At 42.5% G+C, this 19,118-nt stretch overlaps 1 protein-coding gene across 3 annotated transcripts in view; it reads right to left on the bottom strand.

The window, feature by feature from the left end:
- Nucleotides 1-19,118, bottom strand: part of RUNX2 (RUNX family transcription factor 2) — a 111,018-nt gene that overhangs the window by 19,976 nt on the left and 71,924 nt on the right. For all 3 annotated transcript variants that reach the window (XM_073335765.2, XM_078852047.1, XM_078852048.1), the window contains one exon: nt 17,074-17,235. In XM_073335765.2, coding sequence (XP_073191866.2) covers nt 17,074-17,235 — 162 coding nt within the window. The remainder of the gene's footprint in view (nt 1-17,073; nt 17,236-19,118) is intronic.

Here is a 19,118-nt window from a genome sequence, read left to right as displayed (position 1 = left end):
GGCAACTAACTCCTAATGGGAGCTTAAATTATCTTTGAGAATCTGGGCCTTAGGAGACTACGTCCCACTGTCATTCAATGAGACTTATGTCTTGTCTACACACAAAAGTTGTACCACTTTAACTATATCAGTACGGTAAATTTTATCTATATCAATATAATTAAAGCAATACAACTTCCCCATGTGTGGATGCAGTTATAGCAGTATAAATGGGTTTATTATGATATAGAATATTCCAGTATGGGAAGGGAAAGAACCTCTAGCAGTATAAAGCACCTTTATGTCGGTATAAGCATGTCTATACTAGGGATTGTACCCTTATAACTGTATTAGTAAAAAGTCACACCCCAACCAACAAACCGAAGTGTGTGTAGGCTCCAAAGTGCCTAAGTCACTTTTGAAAATGTTACGCTGTGTCTGTATTCAAAGCTGCCCCGGTGCAATGAAATATGTGATTGTTCAACCAATTTAGTTAAACTGATGCAAATCCAGGAACGGATATTCTTCGTTTGATACAAACCTGAACTCTATTCGTTGCTGAATTCAGCTAAACCACTATAAGCCAAATTTAAATTGGATGAAAAGCGTCCATGCATGGTTTTGCACCAGTTTAATGAGATCAGTTTTTAAACTGATTTAAAGTTTTAACCTGTTTCAACTCTGAATATAGAGAGAGCCTCAAAATAGTTTTTCCTGCTCCTCAGGGGAGCCTTTGCATTTGACTTTTATCCTCCCAGGGGTCAGTGATGAGGAAGAAGGGGACTGGGTTTTTAGCCTGCATATCCTTAGTTACTACACCATTACTGGGCTGAATCCTTATTCTCTAAGAAAACATTAGCTGAATTGGCCAGATATCAAGAGGCCTTGGAATGTCTCCTTCCCAGACCAGTTGGAGATGGGCGTAGCATGGAAATATTGTTCAGGATGACTGCAAGTGAGGAGAGAGGGAGGTTTTGAGAGCATCCACTTCTCATCCAATCGCTGCAGCTGCTTACAGAGAGGGAATGCAACACAGTCCTTACAGCAGAGTTATTTTCTGACTCTGGCACTGACCTGATGTGTGACATTCAGCAAATCACTTAATTTCTCTGCCTACGTTTTGCCACCTGTCACATGGCATTCTAGTATGTTACCTGCCTGACAAGGTTTAATTAATTAATGTTTGTGAAATGCTTTGAGATCCTCTCATGGAACATGCTAGAGGTAGAAATGCTAGAGGCAAAACCAAGCCAGTATCTTAGAAAAACTCTTCAGCAGATTAAGTTGAACAAAGTGTGGGAAACAGAGAGCATGGGGAGAACTCTGCTTAAGATTAACTTTCACGTTCAGTCACAATATATAAAGTACATTTTAGATGTGAAAGATAAGAGTGATCAATCCATATGATCTTCTGTTGCCTTCAACTGCTCTCAGAGATAGAGCTAAAGTGGTCTTAAACCAAACTTCTCCAGTTCATATGCAAAACAGAAAGGGGCTACGAAATTCAGAACATGGTCAGGAGCAGACCTAAAACACTGAGTTTAAACTCGATTTCTAAAAGCTCATCTACACAGTGAGTTACTATGCAGGAAGATATGGTGTGAATCTACAGTGCACCAGCTTGCTGTGCAGCAATGTCCGGGCTGGATGCTGCTTCGAGCACACAGAACGTCCCAGAGTGCAGCTTAGCCTACTGTGCCTTCAAGAAGTCGTAGGCTAAGCTACACTCTGGGACTTTCAATGTACTGTAGCACATGGGATGTTACTGTGCGATGAGCTGGTGTGCTGTACATTCACCCTAGCTTGCCGTGTAGTATCTCACCAAGTAGTCATGGCCTCATGTGGGACTGTGGCCAGAGGCCTTTTATTAAACACTGTTCCAACCCAGTTTGGCACATCTACACTGGCTGGGCCAAACTAGGAACAAGTTGGCCTGGGATCATATTTAAACCCAGTTTCTTAGCTCATTTTGGAGCCCAGTACAGATGGATCCTAATTAGAATCATAGAATCATTGGGTTGGAAGAGACCTCAGGAGGTCATCTAATCCAACCCCCTGCTCAAAGCAGGACCACCCCAATTAAATCATCCCAGCCAGGGCTTGTCAAGCCAGGCCTTAAAAACCTCTAAGGATGGAGATTCCACCACCTCCCTAACCCATTCCAGTGCTTCACCATCTTCCTAGTGAAATAATTTTTCCTAATATCCAACCTAGACCTCCCGCGCTGCAACTTGAGACCATTGCTCCTTGTTTTGTCATCTGCTACCACTGAGAACAGCCTAGTTCCATCCTCTTTGGAACTCCCCTTCAGGTAGTTGAAGGCTGCTATCAAATCCCCCCTCACTCTTCTCTTCTGCAGACTAAATAAGGCCAGTTCCCTCAGCCTCTCCTCATAAGTCATGTGCTCTAGACCCCTAATCATTTTCATTGCCCTCAGCTGGACTCTCTCCAATTTGTCCACATCCTTTCTGTAATGGGGGGCCCAGAACTGGATGTAATATTCCAGATGTGGCCTCACTAGTGCCAAATAGAGGGGAATAATCAATTTTCTTGATCTGCTGGCAATGCTCCTACTAATGCAGCCCAATATGCCATTAGCCTTCTTGGCAACAAGGGCACACAGCTGACTCACAGAATTTAGTGGTACCTAGAGTTTTCTCTGTCCTCCTTTTCACCCATAAAAATTGCAGGTTGCCTTTTAGCATGAATCAAAATGAAGACAAAAACCCCTTTTAAAAGATATGTTTAAAAGGAGGGGGGGAAGAGTTGCCTTCTCCTGCTTCCCCGGGATTCCTCTGTGGGTCCTCCCGACCGGCCAGGATCCACATCACAGGTCTCTAGTGCTCTCGATGAGTGTTTCAACAATTCCTATCTCATGTTTCTGCTGCCTCTAAATCTCATTGTCTTCAATCATCTCACTGCAGATTTTATGTCAGCAGATCTCCTTGTGCTCCTTGGGCCTCTGACACCTTATCCTAGCCAACAGACTATTCCCCTAACCACCAGTTCTAGATTCTGAGTCCTAGCTCATGGTCTGTTTGTCATTTTGTGTAAGATGTGTCCTGGAGGCTGTTTAATCTTCTATGTTCCTTCTCATGGAGATTTTAGTCCTCTACTCTATATTTCACCTCTGTCAAATGTCCACAACCCCTCGCCTGCCTCTTATGGCTATTGTGGGGCTATTCAGCATTCTGAAACCCTTGTACACTGTGAAAATTGTTTCGGCTCCCAATTCATGGTCAGCAGCTCCAGTTCCTATCGTTCAGCTGTATTCCTAAAACACTCATTGTTTCTCAAGCACTTTTAGTGCATTCTCCTTTTAAAAAAAAAAAAAAAAAAAAAAGCCTGAATCTTAGCTTTGGCATTCATGGTTTCCCGATTTTTTTTTTTAAACTACACCATTCCAGAATGGTTTCCTCCTCCTAACCCTACATACATTACTGATACATTTAAACTTGACCTCCATTTTAACAAAGCTTATGTCTGGAAATTGTCTTTCTTTTGAGGCAAGGTTTTGTTTTAAATAAGTATACTTCGTTGGCTTCTTGATCTAGTGTATGTACCTATTGTCTTGGCAGCTCTGTGATGGCTGGCCAGAGTTGCCCCCTTTCAGCTAGACAAAAGCCAAAGGGAACTCTATCACTAGAACTACTCAACCCTTCCACCTAAGCATCTTTCACTCTGTCTGGGTTTTGCCTGTTGGGTTGAGGGTCCTCCTAGATGCACCAAAGGCAGCAGAGCTATAATACAGGGCAGGATGTTCGCTGTCTTAGTGCAGTGCTACTTTCTGCTCCGTCAAGCTGCACCAAATATTAATGCTACTGCGCTAGGTGGAGATTTTCAAAGCTGACGAAGGACTTCAGATACACAGCTTCATTAAACTAGCCCATAGTTCTTTACATTTTCAAAGAGATGTACAGATATAAACAAATTAATCCACGGAGCCTCCTTGTGACATAGGCGAGGGTCGTTATTCCAATTTCACACATCAAGAAAGCAGGAAAGCGGCCCCAAGAAGGTGAGTTGGGTGGAAGGCAAAATGGTTTAATGTTAGTGGGCTAAGTACAGTCTATAGCTGGGAGCCAGAAGCCTGGGTTCTGATACTAGCTCTTGCCACTGACTCACTGGGTGGCCTTAGGCAAATCACTTGGGTCACTGTTTTCAAACCTGGGTGCCATGAATGGGAGTCAGAACCTCTGAAAATCAGACCAGCAGTTTAGGTGCCTATACGTGGATTATACATACTTGACTGTAAGCACTGACACTTGAAAATTTTGGCCTTAATCTCTCCAAGCCGAAGTGCTGCCAATGGCAGATGAGATAAACCTACCTGACAGGAAGGAGAGAGGGTTTGAGGCAGAATTAATGTTTGTACAGTACTCAGCTGAAAGTTACCACCTACGTATAAAAACTATCATTAAGCACATGCATTGTGGCAGTGGATCTGGAGATCCTGGCTCCCAGTCCTCTGCTCACTGCACTAGACTGTGCTGTTATCACCCTGTAAGCTCTAGCAGATGCGGCAGTTCCGGTGGGGTTCCCCAACCTCATCATGGGCAGTGACTTGGCCTCGGTTCTGGAAACACTAAGGTCTCGCCATGTTAAGAAACTCACACTTGAGCTGCAAAAGATGGCCTTTTCCACAGCAGGATACCACAGATGTTTCAGAGAATAAAGTGATTTTTTTATGTAGGAACATGTGTACTATGGGAGTCATGGGGGCCACTCCCCTTTGCCCAGGTGAAAATGATCTTTGTGCACAAAGCAACATCTGAATACACCAGCTGTTCTGCTGCATAAAAACAGCTGAGGGTAGCAGTGCACAGGGAGATATCGCATCTGAAGTATGAGAGAAAGGATGTTCTGGGAGTAAAGGCTCCGGCCCTTGATTCAGAAGGTATGGATTCAATATCTTGTTCTGTCACAGACTCCTTGTGTGACTTTGGGCTAGCCATTTGGTCTCTTGGCACTTCAGTGTCCCATCTGCAGAACTGGGAGGCTGATAATTCTGCTACTTTCTGGGTTTAGTTAGATTGTAAGCTCGTCAGGGCTTTTATTAGATGTTTGTGAAAAGCCTAGCAAAATGCGGCCTGATCTCAGTCGAAATCTCTAGGTGCTTCTGTAATACGGATATATTTTAACAATAATGAAGCAGGATACATGGAGAAAGCTGCCATTGTGCAGCTGAACCACGCCATATAACATCATGAATCAAGAGGAAAGAGAAGTGTTGGTCAATCAGCCCGCTAGGCTGCTGCCCCCCTGAATTTTGCTCAGAAGACTACCAGCACTGAGTGGCCCCTTTCTCCATTGCCTCAAACATAAGCTACTTGTCTTCTTTCCAGGCCCTTCATGGCCCACCCTCACCCTCCTTATTGTCTCTTTTTCACTGCTGAAATGTTGACTCCCACCTACAATCGACCTACGTCACCAGCTTCCATTGTCTACTTGTTACATTTTTCAAACAAGCACTCTGTGCTGTCTCCTGTGCTTCCCCTCACTCTTGGGACGATGTAAACATCCACAGAGCTCTGTCACTGTCCTCCTTCAAACTCTCCTTTGTCGTGACACCTGCAAAAACTTGACAATGGTGAGGCTGCTGGCGTGCTGCTTATCATGCTGACTGATACTGCCTCATAGTCTCCTTGCGTTCCCCTATCAGTCTGTTTGTATCCATCTTTGTATGCAGTGTTGTTGTAGCCACTGTTGGTCCCAGAACATTAGAGAGAAAAGGTGGGTGAGGCAATAGCTTTTATTAGACCAACTTTGGTTGGTGAGAGAGACCAGCTTTCGAAGTTACACAGAGCTCTTCTTCAGCTCTGGGAAACTTACTCAGAGCATCCTAACTAAACAATCTATTCCACCTTGTACTGAGCTGGGACACTTTAAATTTCCCAAAACTGAAGATGAGCTCTGTGTAAGCTCAAAAGCTTGTCTCTCACACAAACAGAAATTGGTCCAACAAAAGATATTACCTCACCCACCGTGTATCCATCTTGTCTTGCATTTAGATTGTAAGCTCTCTGGGGCAGAGCCTTCGCCTGTGACCCCTACCCCCACCCCACTCATGTTTGTACAGCACCAAGCACGATGGGTCCTGGTCTATGATGTGGCTCCTAAGTGCTACCACAATACAAATAAGAAGTGGCCACAATATGGCAATGGTAAGTGGCTGGATGACAATTCCAAAGGTGGCTTAGCAGCCACTCTCAAACATAATCATTGCTTTGATCGTTAAGCCCCATGTCTCTAGTAAGGCAAACCAGTGTGTGTACCTCCACAGCTGGTCCAGGCAGAGTGCAATGCTCTGGGAAAGCCTTTTTCAAGAAAAAGAAAATGCAACTTGGAACTTGCAAATGCAAAGCTGTAACCAACGTCAGCTCTTGGAAGCCCTCTGCTTCCACAACTGAACAGGGCAGCATGTGCCAGAATTTCATCAGGCATGGAATTAAAAGAGCCCTGGGCTGGGCCATGTGTTTCTCAGTGCATCATACTATCATCTCCCAAGAGCCTCGTAGGTCCCATACGCTATTTTTTCCTGGGGACATTGCTGGGGCTGATGTTGCTCTGTTTTCAGAACAACACAGGCATTTGGCTTCACAACATGAATTCACACGAGGTGGTTTCTGTACACCCACACCCTTCACAACGTTCTGCCACCCCAGGTCCAGATGTTAAGAGGTGTTTTTTGTATTAAACATGATGCTTGTTTGGAAGGTGATACCATAAAGCAGAGGTGCCCAGGTGTTGGAGAGTGATATTCCAGCTAACCCATCAATGACATACAGTGCAAATTGTTCATGTGGCATCATTAACAACTTCCCAGACTGTGACCCCTTTCTTTAGTCCCTTGCCAATTGAGAGAGACACTGTTGGTGCAGATGCCGATATTGACATTCCATGTTGTACCTCCTCCAGTAACAAGCATGTGATGCCAATTGGCAAAGACAAGCAAGAGAGGGGCCTTCCACATAACTGCCTCTTAAGTACTGTGCCCTGTTTAAACACAGGTGTTAGTCCACTGACTTCAACTAAGTACTCCTGAGAGGAGACTCAGCTTCTGGTGGCCCCTCTACTGCCAGTGCCAATACGCTGTACAGAAAGCAGCAGTATTTCACGTATGCCACAGGCCAATTAGGATATTAAGGTGGGAGCTCCACATCTATAGCCACCACAGTGCGAAGGATCAGATTGTGCTTCCTCTTCCTAGTCTCAAAGATGTCGTAGACTCTTTGCAGCAGTTTGGTTATCCCCCAGGTCATCCCCCTCACCCACCCATCTCATCACTGGGATATCTTAGCATGGCATTCCCCCTCCCCATCATCCTCAGTAATGGCTGCCATTTCAGCATCGTCAGTCTCAGTACCTGACAAAGCATCTTACGCTCTGCAATTGGCAACAGTGTCTGCTTTTCCTGCAGGGATGTGGACTCCAGCCTTCAGCCCTGACATGGGGCTCCCTGATTTCTGCTTGGTCCCAGTTGAGCTTGATCAATTAAAGAAAGTTTTGAGCAAACATACCATGAGGCTTGCAGGTGGAAGTGCCTGCCTAGAAGGTGGACAAAGTTGATGAAGTAAAGCACACCCTACAGCTGCCGCCTCTGTGTGCAGCTACAGCCCCTTGAAAACACTGCAGCAATGGTTTGGTGCAAATGACGTCTCTGCTTCTGAAGGGGAACTTCTTTGTGTAGCAGGGGCATTACCTACTCCCCAGTGAGCAAGGGATTAACTTTAGCTCTGCTACCTCTCTTCCTGGCACCAATGGCTATATGTGTGGTGTTTGAGAGATTGAGGGAGGATGCTTTGGAGAGGCTGGGCTCTATACTCAAAAGCTGTAGGAGTGGGTTGGTCCCCAACAACAGTATGCTTAGATAGCGAGGGTCCATAGTGCTGAATGTCCATGGTCATGTTGTCTGGCTTTATGCCAGGTGTTTAAAAGCTCCGCGGGATTGTTACTGACCTGATGCACCCAAGTTAATCATGTATGATCACATCCAATCTTCAGGGCTTGATGTGCAGGGACTTCATCTCCGAGGTGGGTTATATGACCAAAAAGGGCCAACCAGTAGTGACCAATGATGACTTCAGTCCTCTCAAGGCCAATTCTCAACAATACATCCCTAATACTGATAAAATCAAACCACTTTATGCCCAGTAGTCACCACTGGCAATGCATACGAAATGCCTCCAGCCCCTTTATGTCTTGTTTAAGCAAGTCCATGTTTCAGAGCCGTATAAGAGTGTTTGATAAATCTGTACTTTTGTATATAATTTCACCTTCTTTTTGCTCCAGACCCTAAGCAGGTCCTTCATGGCTGAGGCCGCTAAATCGACTCTTCAGATGCCTGGTTGGCTGCACCCATCTGATGACAATTTACCGTCTCAATAGATGAAATCATCCTCTATTTCCACAGTTTGTCTGGCAGCGTAGATGTCTTGTATCACAACTTTTGTGCTGACACTGTGAATTTTTGTTTTTGCCCAAGCAGTCCTAAGCTAGAGAATTCTTTTCTTTTTGCTTTCTCGTGATGTCCCCTTACCCTGAATTTTGAAGGTCTTGCTGACTGTGACTGTTTTTCAAAGGGAATGGCCAAACATAGTGCAAAAGGTGCAGGAGAATGTGCCTCTGTCCAGGAATAATATTCCTCTACCTCATGTAACAAGACAAGTCTAATATCAGTGAAACAAATAAGTTTGCCTTTGTAAAAGTGAGTGATACTTAGGTCAGGATAAGTATAAAAACAGAACCATTCCCATAGGAATTTCAGAAGGTAATTACTGTATTAGCCTACCACCTGTAGGACATAGGGCTAGGATTGGTTGAAAATGTTTTCTCAGTGGAGGTTTTCAGAGGGACAAGAAATATAGCCTCTTACTGATAAATCAGATGAAAATAATTCCTGTTCAGCTGACCTTCCTGATCTCATCAGATAGGCGTAGACAATTAGGGACAGAGAAATGGCATGTGACTCCCACCATGTGATGCATCCAATGGAATACAGCTCAAACTTTAATTACACTTTGAACAGCAGCTTGAAAAAAATCTGCAAGCAGCCAAGTAGAGAAAAATAATTTCCCCCAAAGCTTCAGTGGACAGTTTGCATACACCCCCAAACCAGTTCTGATGAAACACTGGGAGGGTGTGAGATGAAGCGGGGCTGAATCCAGGTACTGAGGTCTGAGTAGAATGGTTTTGCACAGCACTGCTCTGGCCTTTTGGCAAATTAAATTGTTGAATTCAGCTCTCTAATCTGATTTTAACCCTAATCTTAATTTTCTCTATAGTTTCTGTTCTATCCCTAAGACCTACTACAGAAACTGGTTCTTTCACAAACCTCTCTCCTGTGCCTCAGTCTCTGCAGTAATAAACGTAAAGGCTCCAAATATTAACCTGGTCTCAATTGCAATTTGCTCCCTAGAATCCATTGCCACCAAAACCCCTCACTTTTCAAATATGCTAATAATTTTGCATTTAGTACTTACCAGAATGTCTGCAGAATTTAAAAACTCTGCACCCACTGTAGAGTGGATCTAGTCACAAGTGACCAACAAAAGGCCATCACCTGCTTTTATCTTCCTCCTGGCTCTTCCTTTTGTGTCAGCCCTAAAACCTATATTAGGCACGTAGAGTCTCCCTTTCTCTGTGTAAAACGTGTCTCTCCTATTACTCTTGCTTTTTAAAATGCAGTTTTGGGTATTCTCCTCCATCTGTACCCTTCTGTCTTCCCCTCTGACTAGATTCTGTCCTTTTTACTGCCAGAGGATGTGTGAATCATTGTCTCAGCCCTTATCTTCCATTTCTATCACAAATATCATCATTCTTTTTAATCTCTCAGTGAACAGCCAACACCTTTCCAGTTTTGCTTTTCAGCTGAAAAGTTCTACTCTGAATCAGGGGGTGGAAGAGTGTCTAGGCTCTATGGTTCTTCACTTGCCCCATCTGTGAAATGGGGATAAAAAATACTAGCCCTCCCACCTCCGAAGGGTGTTGGGATGGTTTGTTAGGCTCCAGCTCTGCAACTTTCATAATAGGCCAAATTTTGCACTGGTATCAATGGGTAAAATAGCACTGAAAGTCAATGGAGTTGCACCTGTTTACACCAAGAGAGGATTTGGTCTATTGAGTTGGCATTACTGCATGTGAGCCAGGGTTGCAGAGTTGTGCCCTTTAGAGTGTAAAGCTTTTGGAGACAAGAGCGTTGTTTTCAGCATATTCTGCACAGCATCAAGCATACTCATACATTCAGAGGACTGACTCTCCACTGCCTTGCACCTTGTGGAATCATTTCTACCAGTGCAAGCTGATGTAAATGATTAAACAAGATGCAGGGCCCATAGATTCTAAGGCCAAGAAGAGACTATGATGATTATCTAGTCTGACCTTCTGTGTAACGCAGGCCAGAAGATTTCATCTTGTGATTCCTGCACTGGAGGGAATTACTCTTCCTTATCACATATGTGAGTGCCCTCAAGCCCAGTAACTATGGATGTACAAATAATAACAGCTCCCATCTTACAAAGTGTTGTCTGCCCCTCCTGTGGTGCTGAGCATCCTCCTTGTTCCGCTGATTTTAATGGAAGGAAGTGTCGCTTAGTGTAGCTCAGTTCTGCACAGGATCAGGCCTACTGTGTGTCAGTCACTAGGAGGACACAGAAATGGACATGTGCCTATATTCAAAAGATAAGAGGGCCCAATCCTAGAGCCATCGCATGAGTAGTTCATTGACTTGACTGATACTATTCTCATAACTAAGGGTTGCAGGATGAGGCCATTTAAATTTCTGGACTGGCTGCTCTATTGTCCCTACAAGTAGTTACCATTCTATTTCCAAAAGCCAGTAGAGGCTGGTAAGAATAATCATTACAGAAATGTTCAGACTATGAGACCTTATTCCGGTTTAAGTTCATATCATTTTAATTAGCTCTTCAGAAAAGGCCTGGCACTTACGGAAAATATCCTTAATTCACATCAGATGCTAAATTAGTAATCAAAAATGAATATCATTTGGTCTCAAGCTGGAACTAAAGTATGTTTTGGCATCATTATTAACTGTTAGCAGCAAGTTCTGGAAACAGATGCAACTCTAGATACACTTCATAAATAGAAAACACATTGCAAAGAAAACTCAGATAAAAATATATCTCTACATACCTATATATTTGAGTGTGCTATTTCCTGTCTGTATCTGCCACAAATTCATTCCACTTCAAGTTCCACCTGTTTCTTTCTTTTCTATTGTTTACAAATCTCATACTTCTGAAATAAAAACTCTTTCCCTCTGCCCCAATTTCTCCTGTTTGTTTCCTTTCTCAACAGTAATTTTAAATAAATTAAATGGGGCTCTAGTAAGGACCAGGATTGGGTCCTTCAATTCAATTGGGTTCTGAAAATCAGGCCATTTATTTCAATGTCTAAATATGGATGTAGTTGCCAAATTTTAGGTCACCCACATTTGAAAAAATTGGCCTATATCCTAAAGGCAGGGATCATGCAACACAGCTTCTGGACAATAGCTCCAATGAGAGATTCCACGGTAGAGAGAAGCTCCTATTGATGTTCTACATGTGAGTGCCAAGGGGCAATAATGCCTAGGTAGGATTAAATGGGCAGGAAGCTAAAATGGACAAACTGTGGTTTGCAAAATAAATAGTCCCATTTTTTAAAAAAATACGATGAGTCACAGGTTTAGGTACAAAATGCAAATGACAGAGTTGCTTCTGAACAGCACAAATTTATCTTCATTTTTAGTAAAGCTTTTGAGTCCCACATGACAGTCTCATAAGCAAACTAGGAAATGTGGTCTAGAAAAAATGACTATAAGGTGGGTGCACAACTGGTTGATAATTACTCTTTGAGTAAGATCTTTCAATGGTTTGCTTTCAAACTGGGAGGCATATTGAGTGGGATCCTGCAGGGGTTAGTCCTGAGTCTCATACTAGTCAATATTTTCATGTATGTCTTATATAATGGAGTGGAGCATATGCTTATAAAATTTGCAGATGACACCAAGCTGGGAGGTCTTGAAAGCTCTTTGAAGGATAGGATTAGAATTCAAAATGACTGACAAATTGGAGAATTAGTTTGAATTCAATAAGATGAAATTCAATAAAGACAAATGCAAATACTTCACTTAGGAAGGAAAAATCAAATGCACAACTACAAAATGGGGAATAACTGGCTAGGTGGTTGTACTGCTGAAAACGTTCTCAGCGTTATAGTGATCACAAACTGAATATGAATCAACAATGTGATGCAGCTGCAAAAAAGGCTCTTATCTTTCTGGGGTGTATTAACAGGAGTGTCATATGTAAGACATGGGAGGTAACTGTCCCTCTCTACTCATCACCGGTGAGGCCTCAGCAGGAGTAATGCGTCCAGTTCTGGGCACCGTACTTTAGGAAAGATGTTGACAAACTGGAGAGAGTCCAGAAGAGAGCAACAAAACTGACAAACGGTTTAGAAAACCTGACCTATGAGGAAATATCTAAAAAACTGGGCAACTCTATCTTGAGAAAAGAAGACTCCAGGGGGGAACTAATAACAGTCTTCAAATATGTTAAGGGCTGCTATAAAGAGGGTAGTGATGACTTTTTCTCTTATGTCCACTGAAGGTGGGAGAAGAAGCAATGGGCTTAATCTGCAGCAAGAAAGATTTAAGTTAGACATTAGAAAAAACTTTCTAACTACATGGGTAGTTAAACTGTGGAATAAGCTTCCAAGGTAGGTTGTGGAATCCCTGCCACTGGTGGTTGTTAATAACAGGTTAGACAAACCCCTTTCAGGGATGGTCTCGGTTCACTGGGTCCTGCCACAGAGCAGGGAGGAAAAAGAAAGTGAGGTGGTCAAGGAAGAACTGGCAGAAGGCAGTGACCAAGGAGATTGAATGCGCTGGCGTCATCTGGGAAGACATACCACAGCTAGCAAGTAACTATCATTAGTGGAGGAACTAGACTGCCCAGTGGCACAGCAGGAACTAAGGTCTAAGTTCTGAAATGGGTTTAAAATGAGGCATACATATTTTTTTTCTTTACAGGCAGGTGACCCTTCAATGCTAAATTTCAGTGTTGGTTTTTATGCCCGTTCTAAGTAGTTTTTGTCTGACTTCTTTTCACACATTTTTAATAAGGACTGTGAAATTGGGCTCTAGCTAAAATTTGTCCCTACTTTTTGTCAGGTGTCTTTTAAGAGAAACAGTATGAACCTTTCCAAAAATTGGCAGATAGGCGAATCTTGAGTGGATTTTGTACAATGGGTAGTTTTAAAAAGAAATATATAGGTTTTTAAGAGTCTTTTTGCCACTGTTTTTTTAAAAATGAAAGTTTATCTGTCAGAGAGTGAGGCATAAAATCTTCTCATTCAGAGAAATTCAAAATGGATGCCATCTCCCATCATTCTCTAGGTCTGGAGACTGAGGCCACACATCAAACTTCTACAGTTCACAATGCTAAGAGGGGTAGTGTGGTGAAGAAGGGAAGGTTGAGCAGTAGTCTGGTGTGTTGTAGGGGATGCTTTGGTAAAAAGGGGTGCTGGAAGGCTAGCATCCCCTGACAGACAGAGTTAAGTTTATGATCTGTGAGGTATGGTAACTGTGGTAATGGCAGGGTGAAGGGGCGGATGGGTGTGCCTGTGGTTTGTACTGTTAGTTGGCTGTCTTATTTCCTTGCTTTTGTGTCAGGTACCGTAAATGTTTCATGACTAAGTTCTTGTGTATTAATGTTACTACTCTTTTAACATTTATTGGCCAAAGTCTGCAATTGTTGAAGGCCTTGATTCTGCAAGTCCTTGTGTGATCTGCAGGATGGTACTTGGGCAGTTAGCCTGAGTCGCTAGCTGCACCACTGCGGCCACACTGCTACTTTTAGGCATTAGCTCGAGCAGAGTGAGCATATGTATGTCGTCTTGTGCTGCCAATTACACCAGCTGTTGTGTAGACATAAAATGTGTTAGCTGGCATGTGCTACCCAACACCTTCTCACCAAGCTTGAATATCGGTCTAAACAAAGCCATGTAGGCAGGCAGCAGGGACTAGGGTGATATAACGTTGATATATGTGAGACATAACTGTGAATGTGGCCAATGGGAATGTGGGTGTGGCATGTGAGGCCTGAATCATAGTATTATCATTTGTCCTCCCATTTGTTGATAAGCAATAGGCATTCATTAAAGTGCTCTTGTATATTTCTAGCAAAGGTGATAATCAGTTCTCTGCCACTGTACTAAGAAACAATTATTTTTCTCTTCAAGGCCTTGTAATACTTTGGTTCTAAATAAAGTAATTTCTCCCTCATGCAGGAGGGTGCCTGGACTTTTTTTGTGCTCCCAGGAATGTAATTTTTCTTCTAAAAAGCCTGGTTCTACTCTGAAAAATGGCTCTGTACAAATGGATCAAATGGAGGAGGATCCAGTTTTCTCAGTTTACAAGTGATACATTGGTTGTTGTAACTGCCAGCCCGGCAGACTCACGCTAGGCTCTTTCCTTCTGATATCCCTTCACCAATAATGAAGTGCAGTCCAGTTTTTGCGCTCAGTTACACCTGTGCATCCCCACTGCATTCAGTGGTGTTGCATAAGTGTTTCTGTCTATCTATATTTGTGCTGAGGGGCAAACCATTATATCTGAGCATAGTGCAATCATTAGTGATTTTACACCCTCATCTCATAGGGACGCATTAGCCCCATTTTACAGATGGCAAAATGAGGTACAGAATAGATTAACTGACCTGCCCAAGGTAATACAGGGAATTTGGCAGGAATTGAGACCAGTTCTCTTGAATCCCAGTCCAGTGCTCTATCCACAAAACTATCCTTTCTTATCTCACCCTTCTGTGTGGTTGGACAAGTGTAACTGAGGCCCCAAGGTTGGGACTTAGTTAACAATAGGGTTGAAAATGTGGGACAAGGACTAGAATCAAACTCCCCTCCCAGAGCTGGGTTGGTTCTGCTGGGCTAAGAGGAGTAAAAAACAGTACAATTTCTTTTGTTTCCAAAAGCCAGCAAATAGGAGTTGGAATACACCCAAGGAAAGCACATCTCTTGGGTAAGAAGGTGGCAATTTTTGCAGTCACAAAACCACACTTTAACATTCCACTCCACACTTTATAAACAATACGGGCCAGATCCAGCCCTCGCTCATTTGCCACCATGCAGTGGAATTCACTGCGTTGGGGCGTGCAAGCAGGGTTCCAGAGTTTTCAAATTGTGCTACAATATGTCTCCTTGCTGTTTGAGAGTCAGCTCTAGTCCTCAACCTAAGAAAGCCACAGGCAGCCATTCTAAATGGTAGTGAGTTAACACGCAGTATTACGGACAGTCTCAGATATTGGTGACAGATCAAAATCCTCTTTGGTAGATTCAGAACTAAGTGACAAAGCCAGCTTCCTATGTTTGGAAAAGACAAAAACCGAGAGATAGGTTGTTCACCAGAAGGTGAAGGACAGGAGAAGTGAGGATAGCTTGTTGTGGAATAAAACAGAAAAGTACTGCATATGGTCCTATGATGTATATAGTTAGGTCTTTTAGCCATTATGCATGCGCCCCACATGCTAGGCACTCACGTTTGAATACACACTAACAAGGAAGGGCTTCAGGGCAAGTAACTTGTACAGATGCTGCAGTCCCAGTCTGGGCCTTTCCCTGCAGGTATTGCTGGGGGCAAAATTGCAAAAATAACTGCTTTGACCACACAGGGCTGTACAGACCATCAGGGGACTCAAATGAAAGAGAAATCAATCTAAAGCCAAACACATCATTTCCTCAAAATAAAGTTAATTTTGTTTTTAAACCAAATGAGCATCACAAGGAAAGGCCAGAAGGGCCTGTCGGGCTTTGCCAGAACTGTTGACCCATATGGAAATGCTGCATTCTCTGAAAACCCAGAGAGCACTAAGGCCAGAGAGATCTTTGCTGCTATTTGTTTGAGAAACAAAGTTTTCTCCCTCCAAGATGAAAGAAATAAAGGAATTTAAACTAATCAAATCCTACATGCCTGTTGGCTGACATTGTTTGTCCATGATGCAGCTCAGTGAAGTGAGTAACGTTTACAGTGCTCTGAGCTTTGTAGAAGGGAGAAAACAAGACAGAAAGAAATTCACCTGGCTGCAAGTCAAACAGGTATATGGGGCTAGAATCTGAGACTGTAACAGTGTCTTACAAACATGAAAAAATAGAATAAGACCAATTCTTCATGCTTTACTAATGAATTGTAAAGGTTTTCTTTAAATTACACATGCTTTTGGCAGATACCTCACCAATATTTCCACACCTGTCTGTTTAGAATTTTAATGCTCCAGCTAAGACACCTTCCCCTATGGCTCCCCAGACTAACAAAATACACAAGGCCTGCCGTTCCGTTTTTGTATGTTATAGTGGGGCAACCGGCTTACTTTACACAGCTGAATTTACCTTTGTGACCACTTGAACTACATGGGTGTATGCGTATTTGTCTGATAATAAGTGTCAGTGCTATATAGTGTGTGTGCCTAAGAAGATTTCCTCTCTCCTTCATCATTCCAAGGCACAATTTGTCCAGTCTTCCCAGGACTGCTCTGTACCCTAAAGTGACTCAACCAGTTTCTGATAGAGATCTTAATCACACATTAAATAAGGGAATTAGCTATCTTGAGCTACTGAATTGAAATAAGCAAGAGTGAGCCTTAGGACTAAATATTAAATAAACAGAGGCCCTTGACAGTAAGTCAAATCTAATTTAGGAGACAGAAGTCAAAAAATTAAAATATCAAAAATATGGAGAAAGTATCATAGTTGCTTCGTAACAGATAGATAAATGGCCCCCTGTTGAAAACAGTGTGATTCAGTAGTTGAAATCAGACAGTTAAAGATAACCTGACTTAAAATGGACCTTCAGTCACTCCAAACTACATGCTCAGAATAGCACGGCAGCACTTTAATTTTTGAATCAAAACCTTTAAAAGAAAGAAATTTTGACCCCTTCACAGTTCAGAAACTCTGGTACCACAGACAGATCTTCACTTTTGCTGCTAAGCTGCATTTGAGGGCAGATAGCTTCTGCATAAGCAGCCTCAACCTTTCCTGTTCCTGTCTGCATAAGTATTTTAGCTGAAGCATGGTCTTTACCTGAGAGGCGTCTGGGCACATCGGTGATGGCAGGAAGGCCTGTGCCTCGTGAAGAGGACAGGGGAGTTGTGGAATGAATGGATGGTGAAGTCATCTGGCTCAAGTAGGATGGGTAAGACTGGTCATATGACCATGGAGGGGATGATTGTGCCTGTCTGGGGTCTAAAAAACAAAACAAAAAGAGAAAATTAAAAAAGAAATGAAAAGGTTTAGGGACACCAGCAGCTTAATCAATGAAAGTGGCATTATAGAATCTAAGCACATGGATGTCATGAAAAATGAGAATGCTTGACAAAGAAGAATTCCCAGCACCCTTCCCTTCTCCCTGGCTCTGAGTTTTTCACCTTGGAAAATAATATGGCGGGAAATGCTCAGTGCAGAACAAAGCACTTCCTCTGAATTTCTAAAGCAGTAGCAAGCAGAATTTAAAATGATGTAATCAGTGTTCCATAAATTCCCATACTCTCTAATCCAGTCCTAATAAAGCATTCCACTAGCAGCTCAAAGCTGTGTTAACATCCTCAGTGTGTGTGGTTTTTTGTTTTGGGATTGTTTTTCTTTTTTTAATGCTGCAGCTGAACTTAAAACTGGCTTTTTGGGAGGGAAGGAGAACTAAAAGTTGATGGCCACATCTGTCAAGTTGTTATCCAGTTTTCAACATTAAGCAGAAGCATTTTCAGCACCGAGAAAGTGATCCAAGAAGGAAAACGTCATTAATCCTATTAGCATCTGTCCAAAAAAAATCACGTTTGGATTCTAGTCCGATTACCTGTAATCACCATCAATATCATCTGAAACTGAATGGTTTGAGGGTAACCACTGAAAGTTAATTATGACTTTTCTAATTTTTACAGCTTGCCTTGGAGGGAATGATTCAAGGACATGAAGATTTTCTTTTCCACTAAAGTTCTGGTGGGCTGCATTGGGTGAGAGAAGAGGGTGGGCAGTTCTATTTTCCTACTACTAGGTTTTGTAAACAATTTTGCTTTTAGTCAATAACCGGTGATTCACTGCTGACAGGAGGAATTACTCATCAACATTTATTTTTTTCTTTTACATTGGTGAAAACCCAACAGCATTTCCTAGCTAAGAGAGTTTGTTGAGAAAGCTAGGTGGTACGCAAGAGAACTGCATGCCTCTGGATTGCTTTATACCTACTGCAACGCATCCATATTCTCTCTACTATTTCCAAAGTAGCAAATCAATCCCAGTTTACCTCAAGAAGTTGCTACATTTGAGCAGTGTCTCAAGGCTCCACTTTGTTGACAGAAACACAAAATCTGAATGGCATAAGCAAACCCCTCCTCATTTTTTTTTCTTCAGGAAATTCATCTTTAAAAAAACAAAACAAAACCCTCTTTCTGCTCTTCCACATGGCAAAACCTTGTAGTGTCAGCTATTTCTTGTTTATTTTTTCTGTTCAGACATGATTTGTTTGAAGAGATGTCTGGAAAGCAGATACTTCCTTGAAGCAAAATAACTATACAGATACAACCAAAAAAAAAGCCCCTTCTAATTTAATTTTAAAAGGATTTTCCTTCAGTTTGTCGTTTATATTAGAGTTGAATAATATAAATGGTTAACATAAATGCTCCTCAGAAATCTGAAGGACACTTGATTGTTAAATGTAATGAACTTCTTTGTTTTCACAATTTCAAGGCTAGGGCCCTATAGATTGGCACAACTTCAAATAGGACTGGCTGTTGTTATATCTGATATTGACACTTCTTTCTGCCTCATACCAGTACTGTAATCCACTATTCAATGAATAGTAAGCAAATTTAAACTGGGGGGTGGGGGGGGGAGCTTATGCACAGTGGCAAAACAGTATCAAAATTAATGATGGGTCAGGACCAGAACCTCAAAACCAAACTCCTTCAAATTCCAGGAGGTTTTCAATCCCAGTCTTTGAATCCAAATGACGGTCCCTTATAGTTTTGATTCACATCTCATACTGGAAGGGGCTTAATTTCTATTTCAAATGGGGAAGAAATATCCTAAGAATGGATGTTCTCACAAGATTTGGGCCCAAGACAGTGAGACCC

This window comes from Lepidochelys kempii, chromosome 3 (assembly GCF_965140285.1).
Source record: "Lepidochelys kempii isolate rLepKem1 chromosome 3, rLepKem1.hap1, whole genome shotgun sequence".
Lineage (NCBI taxonomy): Eukaryota > Metazoa > Chordata > Testudines > Cheloniidae > Lepidochelys > Lepidochelys kempii.
Note: the sequence above shows the minus strand (reverse complement) of the source record. Positions and strands in the feature narration are given on the sequence as shown.